This window comes from Antechinus flavipes, chromosome 4, assembly GCF_016432865.1.
Source record: "Antechinus flavipes isolate AdamAnt ecotype Samford, QLD, Australia chromosome 4, AdamAnt_v2, whole genome shotgun sequence".
NCBI classification, from domain to species: domain Eukaryota; kingdom Metazoa; phylum Chordata; class Mammalia; order Dasyuromorphia; family Dasyuridae; genus Antechinus; species Antechinus flavipes.
Window position 1 is genome coordinate 86,299,460 of NC_067401.1, and position 16,653 is coordinate 86,316,112.

Genomic DNA, 16,653 nt, shown 5'->3' on the forward strand with positions numbered 1-16,653 from the left:
AATTTTAATAATGAATTCTTAAAGGCTTATTTAAAAGGCAGTTTTTACTCTCTCAATTTAAATATGTTTTTGTCTTGTTCTTGGACACCCTACACAAAGGAAAAGCTTTACCTAAGCAGTGGCTAGAATACCATATCAAGTTATATTCAGATTGTAAATCCTGGACAAATAGTTTGTAATTTTGGCAGAAAATGAGCATTTGGTAACAGTGATACTTTTTAAATATTCTGAAGAGTTTTGTCAAAATAGATCTGAAGTCTGTTTCTGACTTTGTCACTAGGTTTGTGTGTGTGTGTGTGTGTGTGTGTGTGTGTGTGTGTGTTTTTACTAATATTTATTGCTATGCAAAATGCATATCACAAAAGAGGTTGACAATCAAATTGACAGAAGCTGTAAAATTCAAAATTAAGCCTGTCATATTTTCTTTTTACCTTATTATACCTAAGAATTATAGCTCTTATGGCAAAATAACATATCTCAAAATTATTTCACCTTTGTGAATTCAAAGAAATTTAGAGATTGTCATATTCAGTCTATGAATTAGATCAGAATGTAATAATAAATCTTTGATGTGAACATATAATAGACATCATTTTTATAGTGCTTTCAAATAACAAATGAAGTGGAGATCTAATGTGTTGAGAATATTATCTGTGTAATTATGCATAATTTCTTAATCTTTGTTTAAAAATGAGAATAAAAGTATTTAAAGAAGTTGGATTGTTCCATTGAGGATATCTTAAGGAGCATAAGCCTAGAACCCTCCTGGAAATTTGTGACTATATTATGGACATGATGACTTCATATTTTGGCAACATTTGAGACTCTTAGCCACCACTTAGGTGGAAGGAACCAAGGAGTTCCTCATATCTGCCACTGTACAATTATTGTTTCACCATGTTCTTGGAATTCCTAGAAATTACACAGAAACTTCTGGCCCATTTCCTGGGATGTCTCTTTTAGACCAGTTTGACCTATAGTAAAATCAAGAAGTTAGAGTCAGTAAATATATATTAAGGTTTACTGTGTGCCAGACACTGTGTTGAATGCTAGATATAAAATAAAACAAAAAACAACAAACAACCCCACAAGATAGTTCTTGCCCTCAAGGTGCTTAAATGGAGGCATGATGAAGCATGTGGCTATAGTGGGAAATAATTTGAGAAGGTGTGAGTTAAAAATCAGATTGAGTTCCTGGAGATCATAAAATTCAAGAGATAAGCCAGGTAGGAAATAATATGGTGAATTTTTTGGGTGCCTACTTCAGGGCAAAGTGATTGAGAGAAACGCTAAGATGTCCACTCCTAGTCTCACCAAACAGAAGGAGGGAGGGACACTAGGTGCAGTGAGTGTAGTGTGAATTGATTTCATCTTGCGGAATGATACATTTCTAGAGAAACTCAGATTCACCCTATACAAAGAAAAATGCCTAGTTAAATGATGGTCTTCTTTTAACTACATTAGATGTTTAGATATCCATTTTTAATTATCATTTAGAAATTGGGCATGGTCATTAAACAAATAGCTATTTCTCCCTTGCACTACAAAAATATATATTCACAATCAATGATATTTATCATTAACAAAAATTTTTGACTGCTATTGTATAAGACATTTTATGGAACTACCTATTGGGAATGTAGAAGATACAAAATATAATATTTAAGAATTGTCTACTAGACTAGTAATAAAGGTAAAAATAAAGTAAAAGAAAAAATGAGAAGACAAAACAAATATCCTATTAACTGTAAGATAAAGTCCAAGTACCTCACTTAGCCTTTCATTCAAAGCCTTTCATAGTTCAGTCTCTGGTTTCCTTTTCAAACTTTTCTCATTCTTACACTTTAATCTTTCATGTTCCCCAAAATTATTCTCACTGTTTACCTAAATAGTTCTCTTGCATTTCCATTTTCATGTAGGTACTCAACTGGAATTCTATTTACTTAACCTCTCTATCAAAATCTTGTATGTTTTTAAAATATAGAAAAGCTCAAGTGTTACCATAACCTCTTTTTGAAAATTTTCCCAAACTGTCTAAATATGACTAATATTGAATTGCTCATTTGGCTTTTAGCATATATTTTAGTTGTTTAGACACACATGTATGCCTGCATGCGACCCTTGGAATTGTTTTAGACTTTTTTATGCCCTCTCCACAATTATAATAATAATAATAATAATTGGTAATGTTTATGTAGCCCTTACGTTGTACCAGGCACTGTGCTATAAGTGTTTTATTATTATCTCATTTGATTTTCACAATAACTGGAAGTTAATTGCTATTATTATCCCCATTTTACAGGTAGGGAACCAAGAATTAAAAGGACTTGTACAGAAACACATAGCTAGTATATTTCTGAGGTCTGATTTGAACTCAGATTTTCCTGGCTCCAGGCCTAGTGCTCTGATCCATTGTACCATCCAGCTGCCTCCATAAAATCCAACATGGTATTTTTATTAGTATATATGTCCATTGGTCAAAATGTAGCTTTTTCCTCAAATAAAGCTTCATTCATTTATTTAAAAAAAAATATAACAAGCATCTGGTATATAGTGGACACTGTTATCAGAAGATATAAAGACAAAAATGAAACAGGCTCTACATCAAAGAACTTACTAAGAAAAAATGTGACATACCCAGATGACTCATCAAAGATAAAGTACATATAAAGCAAGAGAGGGGAGAACAGTGACAACTGAGGGAATTAGGATGGCTTCCTACTGTAGGAAGTAGCTTTGAATGGGGCCTAAAAGAATGCTAGAGATTTTAAGAGGAAAGGAGGGAATGTTTTCCAGAGGATGAGAGGCAGCATTTTCATATGTATGTGAGTAGGAGATAAGATGTCATGTGTGGGAAACAACAAGTATACTTTTTGGCTGAACCCAAAGTATATGAAGAAAAGTAATATGAGTTTATACTGAATTCAAAAGTTGGAACCATATTTTTAAAATCTCTAAATAATAATTTGAGGTTTAAATCATATTTTGCTCTCTTAGTTATAAAATATTAGAACGTCAATATTTAGTAGTCTGAAAATAGTTTGAATTTAGTTTTATATTTAAGTATCTATTTGTTATCTGTGCCTTTTTTATGTGATGTTAAGAAAAATTTAAGACTTCTCCAGACATATCTATAAAAAAAGAGGTTTTAAAAATATATTTCAATTCCTTGATAATTCTACGAACCATTCATTACTCATTTTTCATTATTCATTTTTCATTTGTCCGTTTCCAGACAATGAATGACTTTGACTATTTGAAACTATTGGGTAAAGGCACTTTTGGGAAAGTGATTTTGGTTCGAGAGAAGGCAAGTGGAAAATATTATGCTATGAAGATTTTGAAGAAAGAAGTAATTATTGCAAAGGTAAGTTATTTTCCCCTTCCATTAAATAATTTGTTTTCAGGAATCCTGTGAAATAGAAAATTGTACTCACTATCATGCAATAGATAAAATTGTGCTTCTATTAAAGTAAAATCTGATTTTTAATATTTACTTTATAATTTGGAAGATACATAATAACAATATAACTAATTATATTTTTAGAGAATAGTGGTTTTGATTTAAATATGTCAAAAATGCAACATTATTTTTTGTGTAACTTATTGCACTTATAACACTAAAAATATTTTGCATTAAAAAGCACTGACATTCTGATTTCGATATAATACAAATTCAACATGCTATGATTGGAATTATTTGGCAAATTTATGGCCTGATAAGGAAGACACAAAAAAATGATCATTTTAAAGAAAATTTCACAAGTGACCACAACATATATTAAAGGGTGTAGATTCTTGGGCTTGTAAGGAAAGGTTATTAGTAGGCATTGACATTCCATTGCATAGCCTTCTGAGCTCCCCTGATGACTATGTCAAATTTAAAACTTCTTAATAAAGCATCTTCTTAATTATTCTGGTACCTGTCTGTTAGTACAGATTTATTTTATTTTAAATAAAATTTAATACCCTTATCAGTAGATACCCATTCTACTTGTTTTTGTGTTACGGAGAAATGATTTCCATTCTTACCAAAAATTCTGCCTTTCAGTCATTGTACATTATGTCTTGACATGGAATATTTGCTTCCATTCCTTGCATCAAACTGTATCTCATCTTGATTCCCACATCTGTTCCAGCTTTAGTACATCTTATTGTCCATTATGTATAAGTCAGTATATTTGAGGCCATTGTTCTTTCCTGATGTAAATAAACCTGCTCCATGTTTACTGCCTTTGTAAGCCCAAGTGCTTTCAGGAAGTAGAAGACTCCTTGAGAGAAATAAGCCATTAAGTGTTAACTCTTTGATCTAACTCAATGGATCACTATTAATGTTTAATAGACAGCTAATGTTTTCCTACTTGCCCCTCATTTCTTTTTTTTTTTCATTGTTCCAGACCATCAATGCATATAAGTACCCATCCCCCTGTAATTGTTTGACAATCTACTACTGTAGGATGCTTTTTCCTTTCAGTTGCTGTGGGAAAAGTTTGTTTAGAAAAAAGGAGAAGGAGAATGTCTTGAAGTGAAAAAGAAACTGTAAAAGAGGAGATTTAAAGGGTAACATAACATATATTAAGAACCATACCATAAATATGTTACAAAAGAAGTCGATTACAAATTTCTCTGGGCCATAGCTAGATGATAAATTCTTAATCCAGTTGGATGGAAGCAACTACAAAAGATAAAATAGATCATTTTAATTATATAGAATTGAGATGCTTTTGCATAAGTGCACTGGGTAGAGTGCGAGACCTGGAGTTACTAGCTGTGTGATCCTGGAAAACTTACCTAACCTCTGCCTGTGTTAGTTTCCTCATCTATAATATGGGAGTAATAAAGGCACATAACCTCCTAGGATTGTTGTAAGGATCAAAATAGAATACTTGTATAGTCTTTAGTATAGTACCTGGCACATTTTGAGCCTTTTATAAATGTTAGCTATTATCATTATCATGTGTGAGATGAACAGTACAGATAAAGGAGCTCTCAGCAAAATAACTCCAATATTTTCAGTCAAATGTAAGACAGGTTCTCAACTGAGAGGCTTGGGGAGGGGAGAGTCAGATTTAAGGAATGATAAAAGGCTTACAAACGGCATGATGTTGAGTGTGAAAGTGAGTCAATTTAGAAAGACAACATCACTTTGCTATAGCTAGGATATAATTAATATTATGTAAAGTTCATTTATAGTGGATCCACTAAACAGGGTTTTATTATTTTTTGCAACTTTGTTCAGCAGCCTATGAGCAGAAACAAAGGTAACATCTGGTGGGAGTAATCTAAGGCTGAGGTTTGTCAGGGTAAGATCAAAATGACAGAATCAGAAGTAAACGACTTGCGATAAGAGAACAATGTGGAGCTGAGCTAGTTTGCCAAGAGGTCAGTATAAGAAAAGAAGGAGAGTATAGTATTGACATTCTTGGAAAGAAGCAAGAGATTGAGGGATCACAATGAGGACCAAAACCAAACAGGATTTGGGATTACAAGGCATCTGGGAAGGTGGAATGACAGCAGATTATGATCAGATAAAGAAATATCATAGGATGAACTTGGAAATGGGTGTAAGATGTCTGTATTATTTTTCCCAAAGAATTCAGTGCTAGGCATGAGGTCACTGACAAAAAGAAAAGCTCCATATGCAACAAAATATTCATAATAACACTTTTTATAGTAGCAAAGAAGTGCTTGCAGGTAGAAACCCAGTTATTGGGAAATGACTAGATAAATAGAGCTACATGAATGTAGTGGGATATTATTGTCTCATAAGAAACTACAAGCATCCTGAGTACAAAGAAGATTGTATGAAACTGATATCAAGTGAAGTAATCAGAGCCAAGGAAATAATATATACAATGATTACAACCAGAACAGTAATCACAAAATAATTCAAATTAAATATTGCAGAATTATAAAGGACAAGTATGGTCTCAGAGTAGACATATAAGAACACCCTTCCTTCTCTTTTGCAGAGATGGGAGGTCCAGAAGTGTAGAACATTGTGTGTAATTTCAGATTTTCATAATCATCAATTTTGCTGATTTATTCCCCCTTCATTTTTTAAAAAGTTCTTTGTTACAAGGAATGGATCTCTGGTGAGACTTGTGCCTCTCTCAGGAGGGACTTAAGTATATGAAGCAAATGTTCAATAAAAATCTATTTACAAAAGAAACATGGTAGAAGAGAAAGCTAAGTGGCACAGTGGACAGATGGGATGGGATTAGGATCAGGAAGATAACTTTTTGTGACTTCAGATGTGGTCTCAGATAGTTTCTGTGTCACTGAACCTTGTTTGCTTCCATTTCCTCATCTATAAAATGAACTAAAGAAAGAAATAATATACCATCCTGTTATGGGTCAGAACTCTAAAACAAGGATTCTTACAAGGTGTTAAGTCAGTGGAATTGACTTAATAGTTCTCTAATTCAATACATGTACTTAGTACTTAATATAGTTCCACAAGATTCATACTTATGATAATGGAGTATATAACAGTCAGCAAAGGCTGAGGCAGATTCATTCCATCGTCCACCTTTATGAGGCCTGGAGGCTAAAGCACAAACCTTTGGACTCAGAGAGATTCATTCACTTCATCTCACACTGTCTTGGGGGCAGTCTCTCCTCCTTCATTTTTCCACTAAAACCAAGACTCCAGAAGGCCTCCAGAAAACTAGCTGAAGCCCCAGTCAAGGAGATAGGACTTTGAAGGAGACAGACAGTAAAGGATTTGGACTTTAACACCTGGCTGTTCTTGTGATGATTACTGAACTGAAACGAAGGCTGCCCCAGAATCCTCAAAACTGAGCCAGAGAACACTACACCATCCTAGTATCTTTGCTAAGAAAACCCCAAATGGGGTCATGAAGAGTCAGACATGACTGAAATGACTGAACAAGTAGGACACAGAGAAGAACAGGAAAATTGAGAAGACAATTTAGTAAGTAAAGCCAAAATGTTAATAAGATAATAAAGTAGAATATATGAGTAGTTTTCAACATGTTAACATTGTTAATTTTGGAGACCGTCAGGATTCTAAGCCTGTGCTACATTCTCTTCTATATTATTTCACTTAGTGATCTCTTCAGCTCCTGTGGATTTAATTACTGCTTCTATGCCAATGATTCTCCACTCCACCTATCTTGCCCCAATCTTTCTGCTGACTTCCAATCTTACATCTTCAACTTCCTTTCAAACTTCTTGGACTGGATGTCCAGTACACCTCTTAAACTCAGTTTGTCCAAAACTGGACTCATTATCTTTACCCCTAAATCTTTCCCTCCTACCTTCTATATTTCAATAAGGAACAACAACACATTCTCAGTCCCTTAGGCTAGCATGTCTTCATCACTTCACATCTTGATTATTATAATAGCCCTGCTTTAAATCTCTTCCTACTGCAGTCCATCCTCCATTTAGCCAGGAAAAAGATTGTCCTAAAGAGTAGGTCCAGTCATATCAGTTACCCTACTCAGTAATGTTCAGTGAGTTCTTCTTGATTCTAAGAGCAAATACAAAATGTTCTGTTTGGCTTTCAGTCCTTCATTACCTGTTAGGCCAGAACTCTGAACTTGAAACAAAGGATTCTTACAAAGTACTAAGTCAGTGGAATTGATAGATAATAGTTATCTAATTTACTATGGTTCAGTATGATTGATTTAATCCTACAAGGAAATGTTATGGGCCAGAACTTGAAACAAGATACTAAGTGGAATTGAGGAGACAATGTTTAAATCTAGTTTAGAATTGATTTAATCCTACAACAAATAATGGTTTCCTAGTGATATAATGATTGGTTTTTACTCAGTGTACAGCATATAATCAAGAAGCTCTTAGAGCCAGAAAGGACAAGTGTACTAGAAGCTCTTGGAGGCTGAGACAGATTCATTCCATCGTCCAACTTTGTGGTGGTTGCAGGCTGAAGCACAAACCTTTGGATTCAGGGAGATTCAGGAGCCAGAGAAGGCAGGTGGGAGCTCAAGTTCTTGGAACCAAGGAGAGGGGAAGGCCTCCAAAAAACTAGCTGAGCCCCAAGTGAAAGAAACAAGACTTTGAAGGAGGCAATAAAGGATTTGGATTTTTAACACCTGGCTGCACTTGTGGTGATTACTGAACTAAAATAAAGGCTACTTCCAGAGACCCCAAGAAAACCTCAATAGAGCACATTACATTTTAAAGAGAATATTACATTTTGGCGCCAGAACGTGGGACCAAGAACCTTCATCTATGACCCAGAAATTAGGGGGAGTACAAAAATAGACAAGGAAACTTTGTTTAGGGGTAAAAGTAATATTTCAGCTAAAATGGGACAAATGGTTAGAAAAGAGATTTCTCTCCCAGAAGGAAAAAGTGTCAAAAGCTTGGTCAGACTGATAAAAAATCAAGGTTTGATTTTAACTTGGGAGCAGATCATTGAACTTTTAGAAACAGTAAAATACACATCTCCTTGGTTCTCTAAGGGAAAAAAATTGAATCTAGATGAGTGGAAATTAGTAGGAGAGCAACTATGTCAATACTACAGTGATAATGACATGACTCAATTTCCAAGGAAACACTTTATACATATAATTTAATATAACTGGCTTTAGGATATTATATAAGTTATAGAATAAGGAAAAAGAAGAAAGAGCAGGAGAGGGAGGATCCAGATTAAACTAGGTAAAAAGGATGAAGAATCAGATAAGAATGGAGTTGAGTACAATTCTGAGTGTGGTACTTCACAGCAGGAGAAATTAGATCATTCCTCATCCCCTGACCTACTTCCTTCAATTAATCCTTCATGGATGGAGGGAGAAGGAGAAGGAGAAGAGGCAGTGACACAATCAGCACCACCTATGAAGCAGTCTATGACAAGATTACAAAAGTCACCAGTTAAGGCAAAAAAAAAAAGGACAGGATATATCTGATTTAATAAATGCATACCCTGTGATTGAAGAGCTTGACTCTTCAGGTCAACAATGGAGAAAATACATTCCTTTTGATCTGGAAAAAAATTAAGGATTTGAAAAAGGGTTGCTCTTATTATGGGGCTCTATTATCTTATGTTAAGATGTTACTAGAGACTTTGGCTTATGAAATTTTAACCCCTAGTGACTAGAAATCCATAGCAAGGACAAGTTTAGAAGCTGGACAAAACTTGTGGCTTTCAGAATATAGTGAACTTTGTAGGGTACAAGCCCAACAAAATAGGCAAACAGGAATTAATATACAGGTCACCTTTGATGATGACGACAACTACTACTACTACTACTACTACTACTACTACTACTACTACTACTACTACTACTACTATAACTAGCAGATGAAGGTCAGTATGCAGAAAATTCAGCACAGATTAATTGCCCCATAACCACATATGAGAAAATTGCTACTGCTGCAACAAAAGCTTGGGGCACTCTCCCAAGGAAAGATAGAGGGGAAGCCTTCACAAAATTAGGGCAAGGTCCCAATGAACCCTTTGCAGATTTTGTGGGACATTTGCAAATAGCTGTCACAAGAACTATTGGAGAAAATGCAGCTATAAGAATAATGATCTCACAACTGGCTAAGGAAAATGCTAATGAGGTTTGCAGAAGAATTATATGGGGACTACACAAAGATGCTCCTTTAGAGGAGATCATAAGATGCTGTGATGAACGTGTGAAGACAGGGTCCTTCTTGATAAGGGATGTCTAGAGAAAATTGCTAGCGTTTTCATTGTAGAAAAATAGGACGTCTGAGAGCCCAGTGTAGGCAAAGAAATAGAGTAAGAGGACAGGGTGAGAGAAGACCCAAAACCCTATATCCAAAATGCCACAAGGGTTTCTCCTGGGTCTCAGAGTGTAGATTGACCCGGGGAAATGAGAGGCAGGGCCCAGCTCGAAGACCAAATAAAAGACAGGTGGGGCATGATGTCAGCCAAGGTTACACTTTTAGAAGTTCAGGACTCTGATATGATCAATCAGCAAAAAAGCAATCGAATGGGAGAAAGAGATTACAATTGGAGAGAAGGCTTTTTAATCCAACAGAAGGGCAGTGTACAGTTCAAGCAGCTTCAACACACTAAACAGCTCCAATGTAACTGCTAGGTGATGAGAAGAGATTTAGAAAGTGGTAAATAGAAGGGACTAGATAGGTTAGCTGCTTGGGAGAAAGGGTTTGCTTGTATCTCTACAAATGGAAAAGGAATCAGATAGGTGCCAATGAGTACCTGGAGAGAGACAGGAAAAAGAGAAAAAACTCAAAACAGAGGAGAAGATTTAAAAAACATCTGACACTGAAAGAGCATGGGTGATAATGAGACTGTTAAAGAACTTTAAAACTAGCAGGAATCGTTGGATTCCCTGAGATGAAAAATTGTTGATAAAGACTGTTACAGGACTTGAAAACCATCAGAAATCATTGGACTCCCCAACACATAATAAGAGTATTGCAGGACTTCAAAACTTGCAGGAATTATTGGATTCCTGGCATATGAAGTAATGGACAATAGATTTCTTTTGGACTATCTCTAGGAGTCATGGACATGTATGATTCATGTTATTTGTTACATCACTACTGGCCTGTGTTATATTGCTATGTGCTTATGTAATTTATGTAATTATGTGCAATTCCTCCCATATTGATGGATTTATGTACACCTGTTTAAGAGTGAGACCCTTCAGAGACCAGCTGATCTGATTTGATTTCCCATTTCCTTTGGTGTTTTCATCTCCCTTCCTGAGATGTCAGAGAGGGCGTGACCACCTCCTTTTATGGTGTTTTCATCCCTTTTTTGAGCAGTCAGGGAAGGCGTGATCACCTCCTCTTTTGGGGTTCTCACTTTCGTGAGAAGTCGGGGAAGTCATAACCACCTGTGTTCTAAAAACAAAAGAAAGCGGGAGATGTTATGGGCCAGAACTCTGAACTTGAAACAAAAGATTCTTACAAGGTACTAAGTCAGTGGAATTGATAGAGACAATAGTTATCTAATTTAGCACTGTTCAGTATGATTGATTTAATCCTACAAGAAGATGTTATGGGCCAGAACTTGAAACAAGGAACTAAGTGGAATGGAGGAGACAATGGCTATCTAGTTTAGCATGGTTCAGTATGATTGATTTAATCTTACAACAAATAATGGTTTCCTAGTGATATAATGATTGGTTTGTACTCAGTGTGGAACATATAAGCAAGGAGCTCTCAGGGCCAGAAAGGACAAGTGCACTAGAAGCTCTTGGAGGCTGAGACAGATTCATTCCATCGTCCACCTTTGTGGTGGCTGCAGGCTGAAGCACAAACCTTTGGATTCAGGGAGATTCAGAAGCCAGAGAAGGCAGGTGGGAGCTCAAGCTCTTGGAACCAAGGAGAGAGGAAGGCCTCCAGAAAACTAGCTGAGCCCCAAGTGAAGGAGACAAGACTTTGAAGGAGACAATAAAGGATTTGGACTTTTAACACTTGGCTGCATTTGGGGTGATAACTGAACTGAAACGAAGGCTGCCTCCAAAGACCCAGGAAAACTTCAACAGAGAACATTACATTTTAGAGAGAATATTACAATTACCGACTCCCTGCCTGCCATTTTTCCAACATTCTTATACCTTACTCCCTGACATATACTCTTCCATCTAGTGATACTGGCCTCCTGACTAATTTACAAACAAGATACTTCACCTCTCATCTCTGGGTGGTCTTCCTAGCTCCTCTACACATGAAATGCTATCTCTCTTTCATTTTGACTGCTGATCTTCCCGGTTTCATGTAACTCCCAACGAAGCTCCTTCTCCTTCTCAAAGAGTAGAAAGCTAGACTTGTGGTGGTTTGTGGCTTCTTACTTTAGAAGTTTTGAAGCAGCTCAATTACTGTCATCAACATGACAGTGAAAAGGGTGGCTATCTTCCTGTGGCATGCATCTGTTTGGGAGTATTTGTATATTTGTATATCTCCAAGCCATGATGACAATAACTTCAGTAACTTCTAATGCTCATAGATTCCCACAATATAAATTTCTTTTGATTCACATAAGCACAAATAATAATGCTAAAAGGTATCAAAAAAACATTACTAAACTTAGAAAATCTTGGTCTCCAAACTGAAGTCCCTATTAGATGTTCTCATCAACAAGTCAATCATCAAACATTTGTTAAGTGCTTTCTATGTGTCAGGGATTGTTCTAGGTCCTAGGGATACAAAAACAAAAATTATATTTAAAAGCAGTTTTCAACATTCATTTTAAAAATTGAGTTCCAAATTCTCTTCCTCTTTTCACATACCCCCTCCTCCAATTGAAAAGGCAAGCAATTTGATACAGATTATACATGTGTAATCAGGCAGAACATATTTCTGTTAGTCATGTTGTAAAAGAAAACATAAGACTAAAATAAAAACCCAAATAAAATAAAGCAAAAAAAAAGTCTTTAGTGAGATCATCAGTTCTTTGTCTGAGTAGGAAGAGCATTTTTTATCATAAGTCCTTCAGAGTTGTTTTATTTACATCATTGTATTGCTCAGAATAGCTAAATCATTCACAGTTGATCATATTACTGTTGCTACTATGTAGAATGTTTTCCTGGTTATATTTATTTCACTTTATATTGATTCCTATAAGTCTTCACAGATTTTTCTAAGCATCTAACTCATCATTTTTTATAACACAATAGTATTCCTCTGCAAACATATACCATAAATTGTTTAGCTATCCTCTAATTGTTGCACATCCCCTCAATTTTCATTTTTTGTCACCAGAAAAAACACTACGATAAATATTTAGATGTATTTCCAACTTATGAATTTCGAATTCAACATAATGTTGAGTCCATGCATTACTCCACCAATGTGCATTTGTGTTTTCAGTTTTCCCACATCTTCTCTAACATGTCATTTTCCTTTTTCATCCCTTATTAGCCAATCTAATAGGTATGAAAGTAGTATTTGAGAATTGTTTTAATTATGAAAAAGTGGTTATAGGTAGCTTTGATTACTTCATCTGAAAAAATGGCTGTTCCTGTTTTTTCATCATTTGTCAATTGGGAGATGGCTCTAATTTTTTTTACAAATTTTCTACATATCTGAGAGAGAAGGCCTTTTCCAAAGAAACTTGCCTCAAAAATTGTTTCACAGTTATAATTGCAACCTATTTACCTCTATGCTTTCCCCTCAACTTATTCTGTTCTCGCTCTTTTCATCCTGTTCCTTCTCAGAAGAGTATTTTATTCCCTCTTTGAGCCAATTCAGAGAGTAAGGATCAAGTGTTTGCTGCCACCCACCTAGACTTCCTTTCTATTGTAAAAGAACATCATTGCCTCTTTTATTGGAAATAACTTTATCTTATTGTACTATGTTTCCCTTTCCCATTTCCTCAGTACATTCTTCTTTCTCACCCCTTAATTGTATTTTTTTTAAAGATATCATCCTATCATGTTCAAATCATACCTATGCTTCTGTTTTTATCTCCATTTAACTGTCCTAATAAAGAGAAAGTTGTTATGAGTTGCAGATATCATCATAGGAATATAAAGAGTTTATCCTTATTAAGTCTCTTATTAATTCCCTTTCTTAATTACTTTTTTTTTTTTTTTTTTTTTTTTTGCTTCTCTTGAGTCTTGTATTTGGAAAAAAAAATTTCTCTTCAGCTCTGGTCTTTTCATCAGGAGTACTTGAAAGGACTCTTTCACTGAATCAGTTTTTGGGTGGGTGATACTTGGTTGTATCCTACTTCCTTTTCGCTAGGGAATATCATATTTCAAGTTCTTTGATTTTTAATATAGAAGCTGCAAAATGTGTCATCCTGGCTATAGCTCCACAATACTTGAATTGTTTCTTTTTGACAGTTTGCAATATTTTCTTCTTGGCCTGAGAGTTCTACAATTTAACTATGATGTTCCTGGGTGTTTTTATTTTGGGATCTCTTTCAGGAGGTGATTGATGGGTTCTTTCAATTTCTACTTTACCCTCTGATTCTAGAATATCATGGCAGTTTTCCTTGGTAATGTCCTGAAAAGGACTGTCTGGGCATTATACTTTTTAAATTAAATTATCTCTTCTGGATTTATTTTCTACATCACTTGTTTTTCTAATGAAATATTTCATTATCTTTTTTTTTTCTTTTGGTTTTGTTTTATTGTTTTTTTGATGACTCCACAGAGTCATACTTTCTCAATTATGATTTTAAGGAATTATTTTCTTTTGTGAAGTTTTGTGTTTTTCTTTTCCATTTGGCCAATTCTGTTCTTTAAATGAAAATATTTTTCAGTAAATTCTGCTTAAACTATTAGTGTCTTCAGCATTTTTGTGACTCCTTTACCAATATGCTGACTTTTTTTCCCCCATGATTTACTTATGTTACTCTCTTTCTCTTTCAAATTTTTTCTCTATCTCTCTTACTTACTTTCAAATCCTTTTTGAGCTCCTCTGTGCCCTGAGGCTAACTCGTATTTTTCTTTGAGGCTTTGGATATAGGAATTTTATCTTTGCTATCTTCTTCTGAATGTGTGTTCTGATGCACACTTTGAGAACCACCACCATGAGTATGTACAGGGAAATGTTGTATAGAAACTCTTAAAAAACAGGCTGAAGCAACATTCTGAAAGACTTTTAATATGAAGCAGAAGAGTTTGATTTGATTCTAGAGAGATAAGGAGGCAAATTGAGCTCTTTTAATAGAATATTAAAGTGATAGGACCTATAATTTAAGAATGATCAGTTTACTAGCTATGTGCAGCATAAATTAGAAAGGAGAAGATTTTAGTCTGGATGATCAATTATGAAAGAATTGTACTGTTGCTGGTAATCAAAGATATGAAAACAAAAGTAGATTTGTTAAGTGAAAAGCCTTTTTATTTCATTTATATATATATATATTTTTTTTAATAAAACCTTTTTATTTTCAACACATATGCATGGATAATTTTTCAACATTGATCCTTGCATAACCTTGTGTTCCAAATTTTCCCATCCTTCCCCCCATCTCCTACCCTAGGTGGCAAATAATCCAATATATGTTATACATGTTAAAATATATTTTAAATCCAATATATGTAAATATATTTGTACAATTATCTTGCTGCACAAGAAACATCAGATCAAAAAGGAAATAAAATGTATAAGAAAATAAAATGCAAACAACAACAAAAAGAATGAGAATGTTTTGTTATGATCCACGTTAAATTCCCACAGTGTTCTCTGTGGGTGTAGATGGCTCTTTTCATCACGAGATTATTGAAACTAACCTAAATAATTTCATTGTTGGAAAGAGCCACGTCCATCAGAATTGATTATCATATAATATTGTTATTGTCATGTATAATGACCTCTTGATTCTGCTCATTTCACTTAGCATCAGTTCATATAAGTCTCTCCAGGTCTCTCTGAAATCATCTTGCTGGTCATTTCTTACAGAACAATAATATTCCATAACATTCATATACCATAATTTATTCAGCCATTCTCCAATTGATGGGCATCCATTCAATTTCCAGTTTCTAGCCACTACAAAAAAGGGCTACCACAAACATTTTTGCACATACAGGTCCCTTTCCCTCCTTTAAGATTTCTTTGGGATATAAGCCCAGTAGTAACACTGCTGGATCAAAGGGTTTGATAACTTTTTGAGCATAGTTCCCAGTTGCTGTCCAGAATGGTTGAATCTGTTCACAATTCCACCAGTAATATATAAATGTCTCAGTTTTCCCACATCCTTTCCAACATTCCTCATTATCTTTTCCTGTTATCTTAGCCAATCTGAGTAGTGGTATCTCAGATTTGTCTTAATTTGCATTTCTCTGATCAGTAATGATTTGGAGCATCTTTTCATATCACTAGAAATAGTTTCAATTTCTTCATCTGAAAATTATCTGTTCATGTCCTTTGACCATTTATTAATTGGGGAATAGATAGATAAGAATTGATTTCTTATAAATTAGAGTCAATTCTCTATATATTTTGGAAATGAGGTCTTTATCAGAACCTTTGACTGTAAAAATATTTTTCCACTTTATTGCTTCCATTCTAATCTTGCCTGCATTAGTTTTGTTTGTACAAAAACTTTTTAACTTGATACAATCAAAATTTTCTATTTTGTGATCAATAATGATCTCTAGTTCTTCTTTGGTCATAAATTCCTTCCTCTTCCACAAATCTGAGAGGTAAACTATCCTATGTTCTTCTAATTTATTTATAATCTCATTCTTTATGCCTAGATCATGAACCTATTTTGACCTTATCTTGGTGCATGGTATTAAGTGTGGGTCAATGCCTACTTTCTACCATACTAATTTCTAATTTTTCCAGCAGTTTTTGTCAAAGTGAATTCTTATTCCCAAGCTGGGGTCTTTGGGTTTGTCAAACACTAGATTGTTATAGTTATTGACTGTATAATGTCACTCTTTATGTCTAAATCATGAACCCATTTCAACCTTATCTTGGTACATGGTGGTAGGTGGGTCAATGTCCAGTTTCTGCCATACTAGTTTCTGAAAATCCTTTTTAAAAATATGGGAATGACAGATTCCTGGCCAGAGCTGGATTGTACATGAGTGCTGATGAAAAATATCTGGAGTCTTAGAAATGTAGCCAAAATGGCTTTAAACAAAAAAAGAAGGAAAGAGAAAAGTATTTATGTATATCAATGGAAGCAACTGCCATAGGCAGTAAGTAACTACAGTGTAGAAAAAAGAACAGCAACAGAAGCATGTGGAAATT

At 34.7% G+C, this 16,653-nt stretch overlaps 1 protein-coding gene across 7 annotated transcripts in view; it reads left to right on the top strand.

Moving 5' to 3' along the window:
- Positions 1-16,653, top strand: part of AKT3 (AKT serine/threonine kinase 3) — a 406,801-nt gene that overhangs the window by 247,364 nt on the left and 142,784 nt on the right. For 5 of the 7 annotated variants that reach the window (XM_051993496.1, XM_051993495.1, XM_051993502.1 and 2 more), the window contains one exon: positions 3,236-3,367. In XM_051993496.1, coding sequence (XP_051849456.1) covers positions 3,236-3,367 — 132 coding nt within the window. Of the gene's footprint in view, positions 1-2,575; positions 2,826-3,235; positions 3,368-16,653 lie in introns of those variants that run through there. The other 2 variants (XM_051993500.1, XM_051993501.1) reach the window with 2 other exon arrangements.